At 43.2% G+C, this 25,314-nt stretch overlaps 1 protein-coding gene across 31 annotated transcripts in view; it reads left to right on the forward strand.

Moving 5' to 3' along the window:
- Positions 1-25,314, forward strand: part of SORBS1 (sorbin and SH3 domain containing 1) — a 696,861-nt gene that overhangs the window by 584,592 nt on the left and 86,955 nt on the right. For 22 of the 31 annotated variants that reach the window (XM_063961529.1, XM_063961528.1, XM_063961551.1 and 19 more), the window contains 5 exons: positions 1,771-1,824; positions 7,255-7,384; positions 10,580-10,694; positions 16,942-17,025; positions 21,939-22,004. In XM_063961529.1, the coding sequence (XP_063817599.1) occupies positions 1,771-1,824; positions 7,255-7,384; positions 10,580-10,694; positions 16,942-17,025; positions 21,939-22,004 (449 nt within the window). The remainder of the gene's footprint in view (positions 1-1,770; positions 1,825-7,254; positions 7,385-10,579; positions 10,695-16,941; positions 17,026-21,938; positions 22,005-25,314) is intronic. The other 9 variants (XM_063961554.1, XM_063961549.1, XM_063961535.1 and 6 more) reach the window with 2 other exon arrangements.

Genomic DNA, 25,314 nt, shown 5'->3' on the forward strand with positions numbered 1-25,314 from the left:
AAAATCCACAAGAGAACTACTGTAATTATTTTGTGTAATAGGAATCCATCATTCAGTCATAGAGGGGCTACTGCTGATATAATATTTTTTTAATTGCGTAAAAAGTACGGGAATAAAAAAAAAAAATACAAGGCAATTATGGCCTAAAGGATTCTCCAGGATATCAATAAAATTCTTGTTCTCATCTACAAAACATATGATGGGGGGAATTCAAATGTTTGAAAAGTCGGTTGGGTGTCTGTTGTTTCCTATTAGATAGTAAAAAAAAAAAAAAATTGAATATCCGCCTATGTGTCTACTTTCATCTCATCTGTAATCACTATATATCCTTGTATACTAAATCACTCATTCCCAGATACTGCTGCAGTATATTTTAATTTACTTTTTCTTGTAGCAAATATAATACAGACTGTTTGTTCCTGGGTCTTTGGAGCTACAGTATTTGAGGACATAGTATAGCATTTGATAGATGAATATAGTTTTAGGTGATTACATACTGCTTTATGGGGACTGGCTGGGATCAGTATGTAATACCTACAATCAAAATTCAGACGGTCAAAATCCCAACAACAATTGACCAACGGTCAAAATCCAGACAATTAAAAATCTCGACAAGGTCAAAATACCGACATTTAAAATGTTGACAGGTCAAAAAGTCGACAATAGTTTTTCATTGTTTTTGGTGTGTATGGAGACATAGGTCGACATGGATACCGTATAAGTGTACTGTGTCCCCTCGCATGACTCGCTGCGCTCACCATGCTTTGGGCGCCGTGCCCCGCTGCGCTTGGCACACTGTTATATTCCCTCTCCAGGTCCACTGGGATGGTAAAGTATGAACAAGTCGGTTTCAATTAAAAACTCATGTCGACTTTTTGACCTGTCCACATTTTACATGCCGGTATTATGACCTTGTCGGTATTTTAAATGTCGACATTTTGACCATGTCGGTATTTTAAATGTCGGCATTTTGACCATGTCGGGATTTTGAACTTGCCGGAATTTTGACTGTCGGTCAGTGGTTGTCGGTATTTTGACCGTCGGGATTTTGATTGTAGGTAAATTGACGGCATCCCGACTGGCTACCTCTTTGTTTCCTCATAGTTTGCCCACAGAGATTACCCCGGTGTGTACTGCTGGTTGCTTCACGTATCTCTTTCCTTGTGGTTGTGCAGAACCTTTGCTGTGTTATTTTCCAGCAGACTGAGTATGCCTAATGTTATGTTCCACACCATCTGATAAATGTCTTCATTATGTTCTGTGAGATGGAGGCCAGACGTTTGATAGCACGCCATACTATGTTCAGTAACATTATCCTGCAAGAATAATGATAGCATTTTCCTACAAGACTTAATATAAATGCCTACGTTCTTCCTAAGCAAGGTTTCGTCAGAGTGAGTCAGCCCTCAGTAGGGCGATGGTTACCGCAGAAAATGTGTGAAACTCAAACAGCTTTGTAACAGCCCATCGAGCTGCTTGGCACAGCATGTGAATACGTGTTGGAAAGATTTACAAGAATGTACCAGGTTCTACAGATGAAAAGGCTGCTGACTGAAATGTTATTTATAGGCTGGCAATCTTATGCATGCATAATGTAGTTCTGCAATTCAGGAATAGAACCCTACCATGATATTGTTATAATACGTTTTGACACCTATCCCCGATTGCGATTTTACCCACCTGTCCTGTGCCGTGACTCCCCCTCCCCACCACACACACTCACTATTAGTGAGACACGGTTTGTCATTTTTGTCTCTTGTTTATTTTTAGATGATGATTCAGATTCATACCCAAATTATGGGCGACATTCATACATAGAGGATGGTAAGTTTTTTTTACTTTTTTTATTCTTTTAAATCATTTTAATATTGAAAATAGAAGATGTATGTTGTCCCAGGTGCCTAAGATACTTTAGGTCCCACTGCAATGATACAGTTAATTGGTAAATATACAGTACTGGCATTCTTATATATATGGGCACTCTCCTCTCTGGTGGCGTCCACAGCACTGTAGAATCTGGATTTTTGCCAGAGTGTTTGAAGAAGCAGCGGGGGCTGAATACTTCAAACCCTCTACAGATTTTCTCAAAAACTGCGTCTCTTTCTCAGTATGTGACATCCTTGTTGAAATCTGGGATATCATGCCCCTTAAAGAATCCACCCATGGGGGTTTGGATTCCTAAGGCTGGGAAAGTACATTGCAGTCCTGAGTACATGGGATAGACTCATCAGGAGAAGATACACATTCTGCTGCACAGGACACAGAGTCCCTAGACATGGTAAAGTGGATATACACACACACACACACACACACACACTCACTCAGTAAAATGTCAGACACAGTTTCCCCCAGAGTACCAGCACCCTTGTAGGCAGTTATTATGATAAAAGCATGGCGCTGAATAATTAACCTTAATAGGGTAACTAGTACTATAAGCACACTCCCCCCCTGTCTATAACACCCTGGTACTGCAGAGGTATTGCTGGAGTTATCTGGAGGGCAGAGCTCCCTGTCAGCATCTCTGTCTGTATGTCTTCTGGGAGAAAATGGCACTGGTGAGTGCTGGATCCGCTCTGAGAGGAAGTCCCGCCCCTTGCAATGGCTCGCAGCTTCCCGCACTAAGGGGGTCATTCCGAGTTGATCGTGCGCTAGCAGTTTTTAGCAGCCGTGCAAACGTATTGTCACCGCCCACTGGGGAGTGTATTTTCGCTTTGCAGAAGTGCGAACGCTTATGCAGCAGAGCGCCTGCAAAATATTTTTGTGCAAAACAAGACCAACCCTGTAGTTACTCTACGTGTGCGTTGATTCTAACCATGGAGGGACGGCTTTTAACGTCACACACCTGCCCAGCCACGCCTGCGTTTTTTCTGCCACGCCTGCGTTTTTCTAAGCACTCCCTGAAAACGGTCAGTTGACACTCAGAAACGCCCACTTCATGTCAATCTTCCCGCGTTCGGTCATGCAACAGGAATGTTCGTTAGACCCTGTGCAAACCCACGATGCTCAATGGGGGTCATTCCAAGTTGATCAACTTTCCTGACATGCCGGGTGACGCCCAGCACGGGGCTAGCCCGCCCCGCATGTCAGTCCAGCCCCCCTCGCAGAAGTGCAAAGGCATCGCACAGCGGCGTTGCCTTTGCGCTTCAGGAGTAACTCCCGGCCAGCGCAGCTTTAGCGTGCTGACCGGGAGCTACTCCTCGCTCCCTGGCCCGCAGCGGCTGCATATGACGTCACGCAGCCGCTGCAGCCCTCCCCCCGTTCGGTCCGGCCACGCCCCCTCCCGCCCATCGATCGCCTCTGCCTGTCAATCAGGCAGAGGCGATCGCTGCCCTGCTACGGCCGTTGGCCGTCCCACATGTACAGGTGCACAAAGGCGCCGCAGCAGGGACCCGTTTGCTCTGCTGCGTGAAAACGCAGCGAGCAAACGGGTCGGAATGACCCCCATTGTACCTTTACGTCGCGCCTGCGCATTGCAGTGCATACGCATGCGTAGAAATGCCGATTTTTAGCCTGATCGCTGTGCTGAAAACAACGCCAGCTAGCAATCAACTCGGAATGACCCCCTAAGTTGTTTATACTTGCCTGAGGTGTTTGTTGCTAACAGCAAGGATTAGCCGCTGTTAGCCTAGTGACCAGTTTAGGGTGAATTGCGCTGGCCCAGGATGCCCCGCAAGTGCCTACAGTGTTGTTGCTGAGCTTGCTGGAGCGCAGCCTGCCAGAGCTGCGCTCCCACCCTTGTGCCGCCATTCCCGCCGACAATCCGCTAACCAGGCCGCCGGTGCTGTACTCACCACTCTTCTTTCTTCCGGCTTTGTTAGGAGGTGGCGGCCGTGCTGCGGGAGTGATCGGTCGCCTCGTGGGTTTGCGTTTAGCACTCTCAGGAGCTCAGTGTCCTGTCAGCGGAGATAGAGAACCATTAACTTCAATAGTTGGTTCCTACTCCCCCCCCCCCCCCCCCCCCCCTAAGTCCCACAAAGCAGGGAGGCTGTTGCCAGCAGTCTTCCTGTAACCTAACTCAGAAAACAATAAAATTAGAAAAACTCCTAAGAGCTCCCCTAGCTGTGACCGGCTCCTCCGGGCACATTTTCTAAACTGGGTCTGGTAAGAGGAGCATAGAGGGAGGAGACAGCCCACACTATTAAACTCTTAAAGTACCCATGGCTCCTAGTGGACCCGTCTATACCCCATGGTACTAAATGGACCCCAGCATCCTCTAGGACGTAAGAGAACTGTATATTTGCTTTGAATAGGGAGGTATACTCTGTCCTATCTGCCTCTGCTCAGCTGCCCAGGCATAGAGAGATGGGGCCGTACTGCTAAAACAGGCCCCTGTGACTTGCAACACGCCCCCATGAGCTGTGACCACGCCCCCTTTTTCATGTGCACGCACACAATTAAAAGTCTGTATAACAGCCCCAGTCCCTCCCGAGTGGGTACTCATGGGGAGGCCCGATGGGGCATGGGTCAGTTGCTCTGGCTGTCTCCCAGTCCTCTCCCTCTTCCGCCTGGCATTTTTGTCAAATATGGGAAATCCAGGGGCGGATTGGCCATAGGGCTCACCATGAAGATTTCTGATAGGCCACGTGTCTGTGGGGCCTGTTTTGTGTGTTGTCATGTGGCCCCACCCCCCCCACATGACAGGCAGCCCACCGCACTCATTACAATGCATTGTCCCCATTCATTCTATTATACCATCTCTGCAGTACAGTAACTCTGCCATCCAGTGATGCTGCCATGGCTACACAATGGCCCTCATTCCGAGTTGTTCGCTCGCTAGCTGCTTTTAGCAGCCGTGCAAACGCTAAGCCGCCGCCCTCTGGGAGTGTATCTTAGCTTAGCAGAAGTGCGAACGAAAGGATCGCAGCGCTGCTACAAAAAAAGATTGTGCAGTTTCAGAGTAGCTCCAGACCTACTCCTAGCTTGCGATCACTTCAGACTATTTACTTCCTGCTTTCACGTCACAAACACGCCCTGCGTTCGCCCAGCCATGCCTACGTTTTTCCAGCCACTCCTGCGTTTTTATCTGGCACGCCTGCGTTTTTTCACACACTCCCCGAAAACGGTCAGTTACCACCCAGAAACACCCACTTCCTGTCAATCACTCTGCGCCTAGCAGTGCGACTGAAAAGCGTCGCTAGAGCTTGTGTAAAACTGCATCGGCTTTTGTGAAAGTATGACGCGCGTGCGCAGTGCGCCCCATCCGCATGCGCAGATTTGCCATTTTTTTTGCCTGATCGCTGCGCTGCGAACGAAAGCAGCTAGCGATCAACTCGGAATGAGGGCCAGTATGTTTTGTCCCTTGTGCTGCCCATGTCATTATACAGGGCCACTTTTAGTTCCCAATTCGCCCCTGGTATCAAACACAACTACGACAAAAGACACAAGCAAGGATGCAATTGTGTACAATATGGCCCTATGAGGAGGGATTCTGTCCCCCTCAATAGACCCCCTCCCTCCTTAAGGCTGCTTCCATAAATTTCCTGGGCTGGTTTTCTATCCCAATCCGCCCCTGGGGAAATCTGTTAGTACTGGAATGGCACTTGGCTCTAAAGGGTGATCAAACCATAAATAAGTTCCTAATAGGAAGAGTGTGGAAGCGTACGGAACACAAATGATATATATGTGCAGCTAAAGGTGATTATCAGGAGGGCAGCAGTACAATACTTACTCAGATATTTAAAGGGATTAGACTGCCCCCTGCCATTCGCATCAGCTAATGCCTATGGCTGGAAAACACTGAAGCAACAGGTGTTCCTGGCATCAACCAATGGGATCTGAGCATCATTATATTACATCTTATCCTATCCAGGAACCACAGATACTGTACATGCTTTAGGCTCATGCCATTAACTGATCGGCCCTTGTTATACCAACAAATTTAAAAACAGAAAATATAGATATTGTTTTTAAATCTACTAAAGAAAATAATTTATTGGGCATTTCAGAGCACTACGGTATTGTTTATAGGAAACAGCTATGTGAGCACCACGATTAAACTGTAAAGGAATCTGATATATTTACCAGGTACTGCATCAGCTCAGATCTGCATATGCCAATACCTTGTTCTACTTCATTGTTTAGGACAATTCTAAATGCTAATCTTATTTCCATAAGCAAACACAATACAAAGAGGCTACTGTTTGTATTGTAGTTGTGCGCTCTTGAATTGTTTCTTAAAGCATTAAACTTTATTATTAAACTTTATTATTCTTTCTAAGCAAAGTTTAATTTTACCCCTGCCAGACCAGTGGGCTAAATACCAGCAAAATATTATTAAAAGTAAAGAAGGGGAGAGAGAGAGAGAGAGAGAGAGAGAGAGAGAGAGAAATTAAGTGATTAATATATTGTATTTAGGGCCTTGGGCGTCTGCGCATGCGCAGTGTTCGCAGTGCATGGGCATTTACAACGCGATCACATCCCGGTAGGATGCGATTGCAATTTGATTGAAAGGCGGCAGGCGTTCGGGGTAGGCGACGTGACTTTGGGGAGGAGTGGAGTAGGAAACTCAGCATTTCATGGCCGTTTTTGGGTCACCCCGATTACGTCGCCTGCGATCTAAAACATGGCGGGGGTGCCCCTGCATGCACAGCCTGCATCCCCTATATGGGCTCCTGTGATGCAATGGCAATGTCATTGCGACTGCAATGTAGGGCGGCGTCATACATGCTGGGCGGCCTTGCCCTATGCTGTGTGGCCCCCAGCATGCAAGTTGGTCCTTAGTGGTTTTTGCTAATTTTGTAAAAACTGCTATGGACTCTGAATGGGATGCAGTTGATATGCCAGTGGTCAGGATCCCGACGGTTATGATACCGATGCTGGAATCCCGACCACTGACAATGCCGCCAGCCTGGAATGCTGGCTAACAGGGGCTATTCTCTCTCGTGGTTGTCCACGACACCCATAGAGTGGGACTAGATCCTGTGGTGAGCACAAGGAGCTCCGTTGCGCTCGCCCCCACCAGCATTCTGGCGGCTGGAATCCTGGGGTCGGCATGCTGACCTCCGGGATCCTGACCACCGGCATTACAGACCCAACCCCTCTGAATAACCCCCTTAGTACACTCTTATAGAATAGAGGAGCAATGTAACAAAAAAATATAGAAAGTTATAATATACTCACCAGTTCTGTTTGCGTTTTCTGAATTGATGAATTGCTGTTCTAATTTTCACAGATGATATTTGACATTAGAATGTGATAGTGTATTACCATAAAGCAGCATTTCTTTGACTCCTGATTGCATCCTGTTATTTGTAGGAAAATCACAAGCTGCAGTACCCCGTTCCAAGAGTGAGATGGACCACATTGACATGGAGAAAAATGTGCGCAGATCTATCACCTTACCGCTTCCAACTCGCTCCTCCTCACTCAAGCCAGGACATGAACGGTAAGGTCTAAAAGTGTATTGTTCTGCCCTCTGCAGCTATGTCTAAATGATAACTATCTGTGATCTTTTGTTCCATATCCATCAGTAAATGAATACTGCCTTAAGGGGCATACACACGAGAAGATTTGATAAAGATAAAGAAAAGGATTTCCTTTGAAATGTGCCCAGCAGCAGAATGAAAGAGCATACACACTGAACGATATGGTGAAAGATATCGTTCAGTGACGTCACCCCTCCCATTCCTGAACATGCAGTCATGAAAGATGTAGCCTAAATTGGACTGCATGTTCAGCTTATAAAGACCCACAGGAGCGCATATCTTTATCATGAATACACGCTGGACGATATGCACATCTTCATCTTTATCGTGCATATCGTCCACTTTTATCTTCTCATGTGTATGCCCCTTTAGAATATACCTTTTCTTGCTTGTTTGTCACCCAGTTCAATATTAAGCAATCTGCTTTATTGTTTATCAAATACAATGTATTACTTGTACTGCTAGAGATGTAGGTTTGGAGATGTCTTCAGTGTAATAGTAATATCTCTTAGCCGGACTGTATTAGCTAGAACTCATTACACAGTACACGCTGCTGGTGGCTGCAGCCAGAGGAATCTCTACACATGGGAATGGAACATGTTGTCATTCTGCCAGTATAGCCTGGGACACATCATTTGTTCTCATAATGGTCTACTAAAGGTTCACTTATCCAGGTCAACTTAAGATCTGTTAGTTTCAGATCAGCAGTCTTATAGGTGAAGACATCTTTCCATAACTCCGACCAGTGGCAGAACTAGCGAACGGTGGGCCCATGTGCGACAAAATGGCAGCGGCAGACAGCGTACCCTTTTTACACATAACGGCAGACAGCGTGCCCTTGTTACACATAGCGGCAGACAGCTTACACTTTTTTCACATAACGGCAGACAGCGTGCCCTTGTTAAACATAGCGGCAGACAGCGTACACTTTTTACACATAACGGCAGACAGCGTGCCCTTTTTACACATAATGGCAGACAGCGTCCCCTTGTTACACATTACGGCAGACAGCGTGCCCTTGTTACACATTACGGCAGACAGCGTGCCCTTGTTACACATAATGACAGACAGCATCCCCTTTTTACACATTATGGCAGACAGCGTGCCCTTGTTACACATTTCGGCAGACAGCGTGCCCTTGTTACACATTACGGCAGACAGTGTGCCCTTGTTACACATTACGGCAGACAGCGTGCCCTTGTTACACATTACGACAGACAGCGTGCCCTTGTTACACATTACGGCAGACAGCATCCCCCTTTTTACACATTACGGCAGGCAGATTCCCCCTTTTTACACATTGCGGCAGGCAGATTCCCCCTTTTTACACATTGCGGCAAGCAGATTCCCCGTTTTTACACATTGCGGCAGGCAGATTCCCCGTTTTTACACATTGCGGCAGGCAGATTCCCCGTTTTTACACATTGCGGCAGGCAGATTCCCCCTTTTTACACACTACGCCAGGCAGATTCTCCCTTTTTACACACTGCGGCAGGCAGATTCCCCCTTTTTACACATTGCGGCAGGCAGATTCCCCCTTTTTACACACTACAGCAGGCAGATTCCCCCTTTTTACACATTGCGGCAGGCAGATTCCCCGTTTTTACACACTACGGCAGGCAGATTCCCCCTTTTTACACACTATGGCAGGCAGATTCCCCCTTTTTACTAGTGATGAGCGAGGTTCGGTTTTACTCGGTTTTACTCGGTTCTCAAAACGGCATCTTATTGGCTATCCAAAACACGTGACATCCGTGAGCCAATAAGATGCCGTTTTGAGAACCGAGTAAAACCGAGTAAAACCGAGTAAAACCGAATCCGCTCATCACTACTTTTTACACATTGCGGCAGGCAGATTCCCCCTTTTTACACATTGCGGCAGGCAGATTCCCCCTTTTTACACATTGCGGCAGGCAGATTCCCCCTTTTTACACATTGCAGCAGACAGTCCCCCTTTTTTGTAGGAAGGAAAGAAAGAAAGAAAGAAAGAAAGAAAGAAAGAAAGAAAGAAAGAAAGAAAGAAAGAAAGAAAGAAAGAATGAATTATACTTACCCTCTCCGCTGGCTCAGGCTCCTCGTGCAGCTTCTGACGATTCCCGGGCAGGAGAGAAGGAGGAGGAGGGAGGTGGAGGAGGGAGCCGCAGCAGCGCTGTGTTATTGGTGGAGGCGCTGCTGCTGCTGCCCCTCTGCTTCACTATAGGCTGTTCTCGGAAGACAGACTATAGTGAAGCAGAGGGGCAGCAGCGCCTCAACCAGTAACAAAGCGCTGCTGCGGCTCCCTCCTCCACCTCCCTCCTCCTCCTTCCCACGTATCGCTGCTCCTCTCCTCTCTCCGGGTGGCTGTGCGCTGCGGGCAGCGGTTGCCCGCAGCGCACAGCGGCATGTAATGAGTCAGTTTGACTCATTACATGCTTTGGGCCCCTGGACAGAGGCGGGCCCCAGTGCAACGCACTGGTTGCACTGGCGGTAGTTCCGCCTCTGACTCCGACAGTAAAATGTAATGTGCTCCAGGATCTAAGTGGGACATGTACTAAGCAGTAATAAAAGTGGAGAAGTTGTCCATGGCAACCAATCAGAATTGACGTAACATTTATAATTTGCATACCATAAACATATACAGAGCAGCTGATTGGTTGCCATGGACAACTTCTCCACCGGCTTACTTCTCCACTATTATCACTGCTTAGTACATATAAGTCCCCCATAGTCTTATTCTGGGAATCAGTCTAAGTAAGTAAGATTTAGACTCCCAAAATAGCTTTTGTAATGGCACATGAAGGGTTAAGTAAGACCGCTCCCAGTCCTCGGATGGCCTGGCCGTTCACCAAAGGGAAGTATCCCGGGAACACAACAAGAAACATCTGTATCTTACTGCTACAACTGTGTGCTGCTGGGTTCAAAATTGCTGGTGCTCTCTATAAAACGGACGATTTGGAGGCTGTTTCTGTTCTGTTATGTGCAGCGAGACTGTCGCACAAGTTGTAATACATAATAGGAGGGGGAAATCGCTCACAATCTCAGGCAGATTTCCTGCCTGGTGATGAAAATGCCTGGACAGAGGATTAGATTCCCTGGACGCAGCATATTTCTGTCCAAAACACACGTTACCCTGGTAACAGGGAGGTTTCACGGTTAATTGCTCTCCTTGTCCTCAGGACTGACTGGGAACCCCCAGACAAGAAGGTCGACACCAGAAAATACAGAGCGGAGCCAAGAAGCATTCATGAGTACCAGCCTGGGAAATCCTCTGCACTCGTCAATGAGAAGATGGTAATGTCATTGAAAAGCAGCCTCTGAGTCTTTTTGTGTCTGCCTAACCTGCATGTACAGGGGGAGGGTTGATGCTGTTTTGCTGCTGACGACGGGATCAGAAAAGACTAGCAAAACTTAACAAGATTGTTAAACTGTAAGTATTACAGATCCTGGGAGTACGACCAGTGCCGATGGATAAATACTGCTGCTTTTAAGCAATTCCTGAAGCAGCACTATAGAACTTCTGGCCTTCAGGACAAGATGTGGAGGAAAAATAGCATTCCTCAAGAATTGTCCTGCCCTGTAATCGCTCTGTCGGTTACAGTTCTGTATTTAGCTTCTGAAACTGTGTGTTATCTGCATCATCATTTGTCTCTCTCTATATGATGGTCCTTTTATTTGGTCTTTTTCATGTTTTGGGATTTATGTTTGTGTGTCAGCGCTAAACAATAACTTCTTTGTGGTTGTTTTTTTTGTTTATTTGGATACTTTGTTGCTTTTAACCACCGTCTGCTGTAAGGACTTGAACTACCAAGGTGGAAAAGGGTGGTTGGTACGGCTGTTACTGATTAACATTGACAGTTTTCCGAGCAGTTCGTCTATCCAACGTTACCATAGCAGCAAATTGACTCAAAATGAATATTAAAATTAGATCATTCAAATGATTTACATTGGTTTTAATTATTTGGCGCATTGGTGTGTGAAAGATTTATATTGTGAAATCATTTTACAACAGAAATTACTTACTTTTAAAACTTGAACAAGTATATTGGTCTGTATGTTACTGCATCTGTCTTGTTCTGTTCAGAAGCTCAGACTTACTGTACACAAAGTTTCATCATATCAGGTGCAGTGTTCCCTGATCCAGTGGATAGCATACTGCCTCCAATGACTTATTGACACCCTCTTTTTGCCAATTAATTCTTGCAGAAGAGAACTGAACTTTGAGATAGGGTTGCCAAGCCATAATATCATTTTAATCAAGCATACTTATGCTTTACACAGGTTCTGCGGCCTATTAACCAGATACTATGCAGGCTTGAATTTAGCTAGCCACAGAACCTGTGTAATACATGTGTTCTGGATTAAATGGATATTATGGGGAACCCATGGCCCCGTAACATTCCATGTAATGCACTGTAATCTCTAGATCTATGTTTTTAATTTGGGTGGGTCATTTTCATTAACATTTTGTTTCTTTCTGGCAGAAAAAAAATAACTATATTAACATTGTTTATAACCTACTTGTATTACGGAGATTGTAGTGAGCGTGTGAATTCAGGTCATCAATGTTTCTGCTGCCATCTACTGTAAAATAACCATATATTACAGTTCTAACCTATCAATCTGTGAGCTGACAGAGGGGGTTCAGTTTGAAAAGATTATAGTCTAAATTAGTTCTCATCCCACTGCCCTTCTCTGGTAACCACAGCAGAACCTGGTAGGGAGGCAGCCACAACTTTTTCTTTCTGTTGAAACAGCAAAACATCTCTCTCAGTAAAGCAGTTGGGGGTCTGTTCATGAAGCAGTGAAAACTGTGGAGAAGTGAGCCTGTGGAGAAGAACCAATCAGCACTGAAGTAACATTTATAATTTGCATACTATAAAATTATACAGAGCAGCTGATTGGTTGCCATGGGCAACTTCTCCACTGGCTCACTCCTCCACTGGCTCACTTCTCCACTCTTTTAACTGCTTCATGAATAGACCCCGTTAGCTTCAGTGCCCTTACCCACTAACATCAAGATACAAATACGAGCCTAGGTGCGCTCATATTTTTTGCAGCATAATTTATCTTATTCTGCCTGTTCCATATACCAGCATTCACTGCAAATATCCTCCACTCACCCCCCGACCACAAGTGCCCATTAACCACCAAATGTCAAATGCTGTCTCGCTTGATATGTGGCGTCTGATGTTTAATGTGACACTTAAGGGTAAGTGCCTTTAAAATTGCAGAGAAGCTGACTACAATGTTTTGGATTTCAATTTTAAAAAGATAATTGAGTTGGCACGTCTATAAGTCTGAGGCAGATATTTAATGTTTAATTAATAGAAAAATAGGTTTAACAAATAATACTGAAATAAACTGTTGTGAATACACAATAGCATAAAAAAGCTATCAAGGTGACTTTCAGCGGCATCACCACTGGATGTTGGAGTACGGCCTATGGGTAAGAATTCTTACAATATTATGAAATAATTATATGGGGTGGGGGGGGGTCACAAGAGTCTACCCTATGTATTTCTGTTTATTCTGGCTCTTGTCACCTTAATCACAACAGCTGCATAATCTTGAGCCTGAGGGGGCAAGGTTGGAAATGTAAAAGTTCCATAGTCCCATGGTGTATTATAGATTTTTACCTGACTCTGACATTAAAAGCTGTACTCCATATCTGACAATCAGGGGCTGTAATTGACACAGACAGATTGCGCACATCTGTCTAGAAACCTGAAGTGGTTCTGTTGCATGTTCACATACACTGTATGTTGAGCTCCATCTAGTCACAACCCTATTGTTTTGCATTAATCCCTCTCCAGGGGGGTCATTCCGAGTTGATTGCACGTAGCAACTTTTTGCTGCCCGTGCGATCAACTAGACGCCGCCTATGGGGGAGTGGATTTCTGCATAGCAGGGCTGCGAACGCTTGTGCAGCCCTGCTATGCAAAAAAGTTTTGTGTAAAAGAAAACCAGGGTAAGAGTTACTTACCCTGTGCGATCGATCCAGCATTGCAGGTCCCGGAATTGACGTCAGACATCTGCCCTCCAAACGCCTGGACACGCCTGCGTTAGACTCACCACTCCCGGAAAACGGTGAGTTGCCGCCCAGTTCCGCATTCCTCCTGTCAATCTTCTTGCGATCGCTGCAACCGCTTTCTTTGTTTGCGGCGTGCGCAGTTCCGACCCGATCGCACGGCTGCGGGGAAGTACAGCGTGCGAACAGGTCGGAATGACCCCCTAGAAGCACTACTTAGCTCACATTACAGCGATTCTTCATTTCTTAGTTTAAATGCAAGATGCTGATTAACTCTAAATTGTGGCAGGAATAAATGGTATCCGTTCACATGGTCGACCATGTTATGGTCGACAGTCATTAGGTCGACCACTATTGGTCGACATGGACACATGGTCGACACATGAAAATGGTCGACACATGAAAGGTCGACACATGAAAAGGTCGACATGAGTTTTTTTAACTTTTTTTTCTTTTGGGGAACTTTTCCATACTTTACGATCCACATGGACTACGATTGGAACGGTAAAGTGTGCCGAGCGAAGCGGTAGCGGAGCGAAGGCACCATGCCCGAAGCATGGCGAGCGAACGTGGTGCACTAATTGGGGTTCCCAGTCACTTTACGCAAAAAACGACACCAAAAAAAGTAAAAAAAACTCATGTCGACCTTTTCATATGTCGACCTTTCATGTGTCGACGATGTTCATGTGTCGACCATGTGTCCATGTCGACCATGTCAATGTCGACCAATAGTGGTCGACCTAATGACTGTTGACCATAATATGGTCGACCATTCATACCGGAACCGGAATAAATGATAGGTATACCTCCAAACTAGACCTTGGTACTTACTAGAATGACAATCTTTCATTGTACTATATAATTTATATGTAATCATTTATTTCAACTCAAGTGCTTCTGATTAATTATGAAGTGCTGACATTTGGTTTTGTAATCATGACTACAGAAGTGAGTTAGTGAATCTTAAGGCGCATACACACTGAGCGATTTTCTCCCCAGCCTAGCGATGTTCACAGGAGTGAACCACTTTCCACAGTAGGAGACTGTGGAAAGTGGCTCGCTTGGCTTGTAAAACATGTCGATGGATTGCGGCTGCCAGCGATGACGCGGGAGCATGCATCAGCGCTCACCGCTCATCGTCCGCCCATACACACTGGCCGAGTTTGAGCTCACAGTAGCTCAAAATGCATAAGTGAGCTACTTTGAGCTCAAAATCGCCCAGTGTGTATAGGCCTTTAAGGGCCGTACACACCGGGAGATTTTTCGCAAAGATGTGTGCTGAGCGATCTAGCACAGAACGCTCAGCACACATCTCTCCCCCATTCAGCGCACAGCGTGATGTGTGCTGAGCGAGGGGTGGGGGGAGCGCTCATTTCACCCAAAGGCCATTCTAGTACCTTCGATAGTGACTCGCGGGGCCGTGCATACACACGGAGAGGTCCGTGCTTAATTTCTAAGCAATCTAGTCAGATTGCTTAGAAATTAAGCAGGGATCTCTCCGTGTGTACCCCCCTTTAGCCTTTCCTTCCTGCATTTGAAAATCTTTTGTTCAGCATTCCATTGATACAGTGTAATAATGCACTCTTAGCTCTAGGTGGCACCACAGTATTAATATAATTAGTAATAAATAATATTTAGAATTGCATAAGAAAATAATAAAAGGATTTAGGAATTCTTGTTTACACATGAAAATAAATCCTATATCAGCGTTATAGTTCACAAAACAGCAAATATAGCAAAAAAAAAATAAAGCAGTACCAGAAAGAACTAGATTTCTATTACTGCTAAAAAAGAATACAGTGTTATACTGCCTATGGGCATGTGCCTACTGGTAAAGTAGTAATTCTATGAAACGAGGCACGGGAGATATATCTGTATATATATATATATATATATACAGTATATATATACTCCAATGATCCGGCACCCCTATGGTAGCGTGGGTTTACTTGCCAGGGTGCACTGCTAAGGAAAAAGCTTCTCCCATCCATACACATGCACAATAAGGTGACACTCCTGGACTAGAGAATTAGTGAAATAAAGGCTGGTGCTTTATTCTCAACGTTTCGGGGCACTTCCCCCCGTCATCAGGACACACGACCAGGATTAATTACAGTATTGTTATTTATCTTACTACATAGCTGTGGAAGTGATTTTCTCATACTAAAACTGACTAGTCTCAGGCGTCTCATAATATAACATGTAGTAATTTTTTCCCACAGACCATTAGACAGCCTTAAGCTCTTCGACTGTCTGGGATGCTGGACAGTTGTACAACTTTGTTGGCTACCCAACCGAGAGGCAAACATAACTATAGTAAGGTTTTTTTATATTATGAATACTGAAGGATCACAAAAAGCTTGTTAATGAGTTTATCATGTACAATGAAGACTTTCCGCATAATAATATAACATTCACACTTTCTAGTTGTATTAGTAGTTATATAATGATAGAATAAACCAAAATAGTGCTGTAAATTCATTGGATATATTCACTTTTATACTTTTATTTGCTGTTGATTATTATTATTAGATTACCTCTCACCATGTGTTTTGTCAGGGGGTGCATAGATGACATCCTCCTGAGTTATATACGGGAGGTGTATGTCATATAGGATTACTTCGTTACATATCATTGCTGCCTATCTGGCTGATATTGGGGCCGGCAGTGAGAGGGGCCTGACATAGTTGGCCCATTCTTTCTGTAATCCTCTGAACTTTTTTGGAGCCAGCACTACACATGTTCCTCAGGCCCCATGTACTTTCAGAAGTGCAGAACAGGGTCCCCCTATGCGGAAGAGCATGTATTGTTGACTCCCAAAAAATTTTTCCATGAGGCCTGGTTACAACTTGTGACACCCCTGCATATCAAAGCACTTTTGAGTCCTTTGAAATTAATCTTAGTGAACAACTGAAGAGGTCTTATTAGACAATTCTGAGTATTTTACTCTGTGATTGGGCACATGAATATATACATGTGATGCTATATATACCTTCAGTATATATGAAATAGTCTGTCATCCCAGGGCAGGTTGATATACTGTATATATATATCTATATATATATATATATATATATATGTAGTGGATTACAGTATGGAGGATGGGGGGGAATCTAAGGCAAGAACAAATTCTAACACTTCGTTCTGTGTTGTCTGCATTGATCCCTATGTGTGACTTTCAGCATGTCTATACTGTTTTTATCACTTTATCCCTTGTATTTTGGTGTCTTACTAAAATGTCTCTGGTATATTTCTGTCTTTTGTTTCATCCAAGCGCCTGACCGTGTTGGGATCTCTGGTTCTTGCATATCCATGTTCTGTTAGAGATGCAGAATACAGTATGCCTGTACACTCGCTAGAACAGATAATAAATCTCTCCTTTTGGTTTCCAGTTCTGGCAGTGGGAAGGCGTACTTGGGAAATCTGCATCTGTAACAGTCCCTTTTCCGTCTTCTATTTCATAATCTTCTTCTCCTTCTTCCTTCCATTCCCCTGTCATGAACTCTGTAGACTCGGGATAAAAGTCCAGAAGAGATAGATTTAAAGAATGAACCTTGGTATAAATTCTTTTCGGAATTGGAATTTGGGAAACCGGTAAGTAGGATAGATGTGATATCAGCTACTTTGTGCTTTGCTGTAGCTGCACATAACATAACTATAACTAAGCCGTGTGCTGTGTGCTTTACAACAATGGACAGAACAAAGACCCCTGCTCTGAATTCTAGCAATCATTTGTATTAGTTTCATTAATATAATTAACACATTTTTATTTGTAAAATTACTGGGTTGTAAAAGTTAAAGACTATCATAAGACTTTCACTGTTCTGTATTAGTAGGGTAAATATCAGGATAATTGTATTGATGGTAGTTGAGTTGAATTGTTTAAAAACACTTTCACGCAACACCCGATTTGTTGTCATACAATTTTCCAGCCCTGTTGTTCCCAGCATCCAGGGTCGGACTGGCCAACCGGGGAACAGGGGAAACCACCGGTGGGCCCCACTGCCTGTGGGCCCTCCTCCTCCTCAAGGGATCAAGTTTCAGACTCTTTCCTAGTGTACTTGAATTATGCATTATACTTATGTTACATTATACTTCACAAGAATATGGTTTATTATATATTTACCAAGGGGAACAGAACATATACTCTGTAATGGTTAGCCAAACATATGTGGTGGCTGGCCACGCCCCAGTGCAGCCTGGCCACACCCTTAAGCATGGGCCCTTACAACAGCATACCCCCGGTGGGCCCTTCATGCCCCAGTCTGACACTGCCAGCATCCATTTATTGTATCACCCTATAGTTAATTTCTGAAATATTATATTTTATCTAAGGGCAATAAGGTTTTTTGTTGTTGTTGGTTTTGTTTCGGCCTATACATCAAATACCACCAGTGATAATAGCATTGCTATTGATATTTAACAAGTTTATTTGAAACCACCTCAATTCCTACTCTGTTATTCCCTTTAATTATAATCTATTTTAGACTGTTTAATATTTTTTGTTGTTTTGAGGGACTAACAGCCTAAATCTGAAATTTCCGTTTCAAACCGACCCACGCATTAACACATTTGATAAGACCAGCCTATTAAAGTGGGAAGGTATCCTGTACCGCCCTGGGGCCAATATCGTCGCCAAGGCTGGTACATATAAAATGCTGCCACTGCAACTGAATGATATTGTTAAATCCCAGCGTTAATTTTTTGTTATTGATGTGATAATTAGCAATAAAAATCCTATTTCCGCCTGGGATTGGGGGACCTATGTATCCAAATGATGCTGAGCATAATATATCAATTTCAAACACCTTTCTAGAAAAGCTTGCAAATGGCAGATTGTTAATGGGAAGGAAAAACGAAAGTGTTGTGCAAGAGAGGAACCGTTGTGGGCTTTGCAAGTTCATACCTAAACACCATGGGTGAAATGCATTAGTTATGATGGGAACTTGATTGTGACCCTTTTCAGGACAGTATTAGTTTAGTGGTTTCAATAAACTTTGAATTTGATGTTCTGTAGTCCCTTTCTCTTAAGTTAAGTCTATTACTTTGGTTTCTTCATCAAGGCCTTACTGCATTACTTAATAGACTTTATGGATTATCTATCTATCTATCTATCTATCTATCTATCTATCTATCTATCTATCTATCTATCTATCTATCTGGGATACAGTTACATTGCCGGCAGTCGGGATCCCAGCGGTCAAGATACCGATGGCGGAATCCCGGCTAACAGGGGCTATTACCACAGTGTGGCGAGCGCAGCGAGTCCGCAAGGGCTTGCTATCGCTCACCCTGCTGCCGGTATTCTGGTGGCCGGGGTCCCAGCGATGGTATGCTGACCTCCAGGATCCCGGCCGCCGGTATCCCATACCCAATCCTTCTCTCTTTCTTTCTCTCTCTCTCTCTTCCTCCTTCTCTCTCTTTCCCTCTCGATAGATAGATAGATAGATAGATAGATAGATAGATAGATAGATAGATAGATAGATAGACAGATAGATTGATCGATCTTCGGCATGTCTATCATGCTCCCATGCTTCACTGGATTGTGGCCTTTATTGAAAGGAAACATGCTTCACCTGCATATTGTTCTTCCAGGTTGCCAGCTGCTCAGGGATTCTTGTGATTGTAAATGAGTTGCAGTGTAAAGTCACACAAGTAATAAGGCAGAGTATAGAGATCATCAGAATAGAGTCTGTGGGTGGAATGAGGCCTCATTTCAAAGTTCTGTAAAGTAGGGATTAGCTTTGATCTAAGGGAAGAGTGTAAACCCCCTTTTATAAAAAAAATACCAGTGCTTCTTTCAACATCAATTAGCTTGATAAATGCCTTTGTGGAAATCTTCCATTTATAATATTATTTACCTGCAACCATGCAACAGTTGTCATCAGCTATTTTGTATGGTATGTAAATATTTATTTATTTATTTACTTACTTATTTATGTTAATTAACTGAATTACTGTTTTTTTTTTCCATTACTAGAGTGTATACAGATATGTAACCATACCATTAGCTAGTCCTCTGAAACAACACCTGGTTGATCACACTGCAGGGAGTAAAATGTGACTTTTAGCTACAGTTTCAGAAAGACCCAGCTGTTATATGAAGTCATGAGCCAAAAAAAAAGTATTACTTTAACATCTGCACCTTTCAAGTACAGTATGTATAAATTCATTTTAAGGGGTCAATTCAGTTAGATGCAAGGGAAGCTAGTTGTCGGTGTAACAGCGTGGAAATGCCGCTAACACCCCTTATAGCCCAATCTCACCCCAGATTCGTGGATTTTTGTATGCAGCTCTATGGGTCAGCGTGGAAATGCCGCTAACACCCCTTATAGCCCAATCTCACCCCAGATTCGTGGATTTTTGTATGCAGCTCTATGGGTCAGCGAATAAAAATTTGCAAGTCCAGCGGTACAGTAAGTGTGGCATATAGCTGCACTTAAATCGCGGTCGTAAGTAAATAATTTCTATTTAAAACGACCCCTTAGACAGCATAAGACAGCTTCATATTGTGCTAAAATATAATCCTTATTACACACCGCACGAGAACCAGACTTTCCGTGCATAGTCCAAATTTATTTCATTTGTGTAATAATGATTAAAAGCATGGTTATATATTTTCTTTTTTAAATAGTATGGGGCTTGTGATAAACGACATAGGAGGTTCAAATGCCTTAGTACCTTTCTACTTATAAGGAGCTACTGCAGAGTGTGCTGGTGTACATAAATCAGTGTTCAGAATAACAGTGTAGAAAATCACTAGTGACAACCTTACAGATTTTTCCTCCTGGTTTGTTGCAGTGCTCTTTGGTGAAGTGTGAAAACATGTACATTCTCTGATCTAGACTTGTGGGAATATATAATAAGGAGTTGAAGGGAAATCATGGCCGTGTTTGTGAGATACTTTGTTTTTAGACAAGCCAATGTTCTTCTGTGTTTATTATACTTTGGGGTCGATTCAGTTAAGGTGCAAATAGGGCGAGTTGCTGTTGCAACTATATATACACAGTGAAAACGGCACCCGAACTCGCCCACCTCGCAGCCCAATCTCACTCTGGACTTACTAATTTTTTTTATGCAGTCCTATGGGGCTGCACAGAAAGATCTGCAAGTCAGACGGTACCATAAATTCATTATACAGCTGCACTTACTCATGGGGTCAAGAACATTACCCCTAATTGAATTGACCCCTTTGAGTCTGACTCAGTAGGTCTGTACTACCAGTACATATACAAAGTATACATCTGGTATTGAATTTCACATGTTTTACTGGATATTTAAAAAAAATGAAATACATACCAAGTATGCTATAGCTTAATTTAAAATCTGCATGCAAATAACTATATAATGGACCTGTTGTGTATACACTGGAGGCAGCCATTTTGTTGGATGAGTATGTGGCCTATTAATGAATTAGAACATAGGGGGTTATTCCAAGTTGATCGCAGCAGGATTTTTGTTAGCAATTGGGCAAAACCATGTGCACTGCAGGGGAGGCAGATATAACATGTGCAGAGAGAGTTAGATTTGGGTGTGGTGAGTTCAATCTGCAATCTAAATTGCAGTGTAAAAATAAAGCAGCCAGTATTTACCCTGCACAGAAATAAAATAACCCACCCAAATCTAACTCTTTCTGCACATGTTATATCTGCCTCCCCTGCAGTGCACATGGTTTTGCCCAATTGCTATCAAAAAGCCTGCTGCGATCAACTTGGAATTACCCCCATAGTGCATACGCATACATAGTTGCATTGATTGGTGGTGTCTATGTTTCCTACTGAATTACTATAGTAAGTAGGAATATAGTCAATTGAGAGACTGCATTCTCATGATTATTAATTCAGATTTCAAAATTGCTAAGTTTAATGAACACTCACCAATTAATGTTTTATACAATATTTTAAAATGTCAGTTTCATTGTATTTGTCAACTAATGTATAAGGACTGTTAGCATTCTATGTATTACATGGCTGAACCTTTGTCTCATTGTCCTACATTGCCATCATGGAATCTCAGCCATTTGTAAATGTGGTATGTACTCTTGGCCTTGAATCACAATAACAGAGAGCACTGTTTTATCCTTTCCCATGGGTAGCAACATTATGCAAACTTCTGACCTTTCTACTATAAATTTCTTAGCTGATGCGTTGAATTAAATTACTCTGTGATCACTGGGTGACCCTAACAGTCTTCTTGGATACAGGTGACAAGTCAGTGGTCTGATGACCTCACCTGTGTTCAGGCAGTGACTTGCCTTAGCATGTTAGGGCTTCCTAAAACAATTATAGGACTATACTCTTTTATAATGGGTAACAATTCTTTGCATGGCTGCTTTTCCTTGGAGAATGGTATGGGTCATGCTTACGCCTGTTTTCCTCTTTATACTTTTCCTCCTGGTGCAGATGCAATGCCTCTACTTGTGTGGCACTTTAAAATCCATACTCTTTGTGATATCTTTTCTCTCTTTCTCTTTCCATTTCCTTATTCCCTCCTCTGCTTTCCATCAGCCTCCAAAAAAGATTTGGGATTATACTCCGGGGGATTGCTCTATCCTTAAAGTAGAGGATAGGAAGGTAAAAACACTTTTTTAATTATGGCCGACAGAGACTGATGCAGTTTCTAACCATGTGTGTGTATGTGTGTGTGTGGTGAGCTAATGGTTCCTGTATTCCTTCAATGTGCAGTTTCTAAAATGATATCAAGGCAGAGCAGAGACCAGGTTCCAGAGATACGCCAAGTTCCACTTCTTTAGCCAAGAGCATTTCTAAGTTCTTAAAAGACTCAAGAATGGGCCCAAACACTGCACTAACCTCACAAACATAGTAAATCCACTTTATAAATGATCTGGTCGGTTTTGTGTTTCACACTGAAGGTCCGGGGCCCTTGTTCTATGGCCTAACTTAGCTGGTTTGGCCCCATCACTTTTATAAATTGTGCATTGTTACAATGTTCAACTTATTATTTTAACTTAAGTAACAATTTAAATTATTACAGCGATCTTAATAATGAAGGTCTAACTTTAAGCATTGCTTTGGTCATACTTTAATAACCACTACGCCTTTAAAACTTGTGCCATGAAATGTCAATATTTGGAGGTGAGACGAGACAGTGTAAAGAACATTAAGATAACACTAGTGCTGATAATAATGGAAGAAAACAATAGCTTTTGACAACAAATAAAAATAGAACAATAGTAGAATGAACATGCTGGATATAAAATGGCGTCATACAATAGAAAAGTAGATGTATCTAATATTTAATGTATGAGCGCTTTTGGTTTAAGACTAACTGGTGGCATAAACAAGTGGGTCTGAATCTTGTGTTGTTAAATGCATTGAAATTAAATTTGATAGTATCATTGGAAATATCTGTAGTGCTACTATTTCTGCAACAAGTAGTGTGTGTTATATATTTTTCAACAAAATTAAATTACTGGTGGCCACCAATATACATTGCAGAGCCCAATATAGTGACCACTTTGCAGCACACTGGGTTATGGAGGTAATTCAGACTGCATCACTGCAGCGGCAGCGATCGCAGTATGAATTCCCGGGAGCCCAGCGAGATGCTAAAAGCTTCTCAGGGCTGCGATCGCCTCTGATTGACAGGCAGAGGCGGTCGCCGGGCGGGAGAATGCCTTTGGCGGGGCGCGATCCGGACAACGCAGTCATGTCCGGACTGTTGGGGGGGGGGGGCGGGCCGTGGTGGCTGCGCGACGTCACATGCAGCCACTGTGATCCGGGACACGGCGGGTAAATGGTGCTTGAGCCCATTTAGAAACAACTAACCAGCAAGGTGGTGTGCAACATACAGTATGTATACATGCATGACCTAGGTAGGAGTTGATAGTCTTGGGGCAAATGTAATGAAGAGATATTTTTGAAAAGCTATGATTTTTGTCCATTATATTAATGCTGGATTTTTTTAAAGGCAAAAGACTAGAGTTTTAGATTTAAAAAATATACACACGGTGTTTTGCCTGTTTAAATCTTGTCCCAAAAAATGTTGAAAATCTGCAATTTTGGCAAATCTCTCTATTCTACACTTGCTCCATGGTGGTTTCCTTGAATTCACTGTGTAGTGGTGATCTGCGGAACACTAATGACTTATGGCAAACTGCTTGGGAATGGGTGCCTTGGGAACTACTGTTATAGACAAACATGCATTCCAAATTAATGAGTGTTATTACTCACAGACTAGATAATCGGATATATATTTATTTCAATCAAGTGTTTTTGTTATTGGTTTTAAATACACAAATAAACAAAACAGAACAAACATAATAAATAAAATGCATTTCAAGTGATATCAGCAGTACAGAAATGCAGACAAGAGTATAATCGGGAACACAGTAGACTCAAGACTATTATATGAGAGCATAACAGATATGAAGGACATAATGTGAATAAAGGTAAACAATCTAGGCGTGTCATCACAGAAATAAAAATAGTCTTGCATAACAACATATTCAATAGTACGATTATAAACAGGTATCAGTGGAGGCAGATTGGTGTGAGCAGAAAACAAGGGAGCAGTAATGAACTAGAGGTCACTAAATTAAGAGGTATTATGAAGGATGTAACGGGAGTTATTCCAGAGGCCCCACACCTTATCAAATTTCACCGGACTTATACATTTAGTATACTGTACATAAAACGTTCATGTGAAATTGTAGTGTTGACTAGAGCTGCCCAGGCATTATATGAGGGAGGGTCATGTGCCATCCAGGTACGGGTTATACAAATACGGGACAGTACAATACATTATTAACATAAAGACAAAGATAAGAGAGGGAGTCTCGTAAATCCAAGCCAAATATACAAATAGGTGGGTTCATTAATGGAATATGAATACAATTGTCATGTATACAAACCATTATTTCATCCCAAAAAGCAGATACCCATGGGCACAGCCAAAGGAGATGCCAGAAATCAGCAGCCGGAGCAGGGCACTTAGGGCAAATATCCATCACCGAGCCTTCAGTCTGAAAAAGTTTGCTTGGGGTCCAGTAGACTCCATGCAAAATATAAAATTGGATTTGATGAAATCTAGCATAAGCCGGTACCCAACTGGGGGAGCCAAGGACATAATCCCACAATTCATCATCCATTGTACCCAAATCCATCTCCTACTTAGCATGAAAAGTACATAAAGCATTAGTCCTAGAGGAAGAGATGAGAGAGGAGTATAGAACCGAGACTGTCTTATGACAGGGTATAGTACGAACTAGCTCATGAACAGGGGATGCTAAGAGTTGCGGAACACTACCCCTCCACTGTGCAGCCAAGGTGTGGCAAAGTTGTATATAACCATAAAAGTAGTGACTAGGTATGGCATAGGTAGCGGATAAATGGTCAAAAGTGTGGAGAACCCCATCCAGATAAAGTTAGCCTATTGAGATTCAACCAGAGCTACCCCCTAAACCACAGGTTTCAGAGAAAGACATATATTGCCACACGGGAGAGCAGGGATCTATGGTGGTCTCAGCAATGTCTCAGCAACCATCCACACCCTCCGAGTCTGTTGTAACAGTGGAGGAAGAGAGGAGAGGAGAGTGGGGTGCGTGATAGAAGAATAAAAGTGAGACCCTACTTACTTATAAGAGCTACAGTTAGGTTTCCGTAGACTCCAGGAGTAACCCTTTCACACAATTGTGGCAATTGAGCAGCTAAATAGTATCGACGAATGCCAGGCAGGGCCAGACCAAACACTCCCCCCCGATCAACAAAGTGTTTTATATGCAACACGTGCCCGCTTAAGTCCCCAGATAGAGGAATTAATATAGCAGGATATCAACTAAAACTGAGAAAGGGGGACATACACCGGGGAATTCTGGAGTATATACAAAAATTTAGGTTGGACAATTATTTTAATAAGATTCAC

This window comes from Pseudophryne corroboree, chromosome 3 (assembly GCF_028390025.1).
Source record: "Pseudophryne corroboree isolate aPseCor3 chromosome 3, aPseCor3.hap2, whole genome shotgun sequence".
Classification (NCBI taxonomy): Eukaryota; Metazoa; Chordata; class Amphibia; order Anura; family Myobatrachidae; genus Pseudophryne; species Pseudophryne corroboree.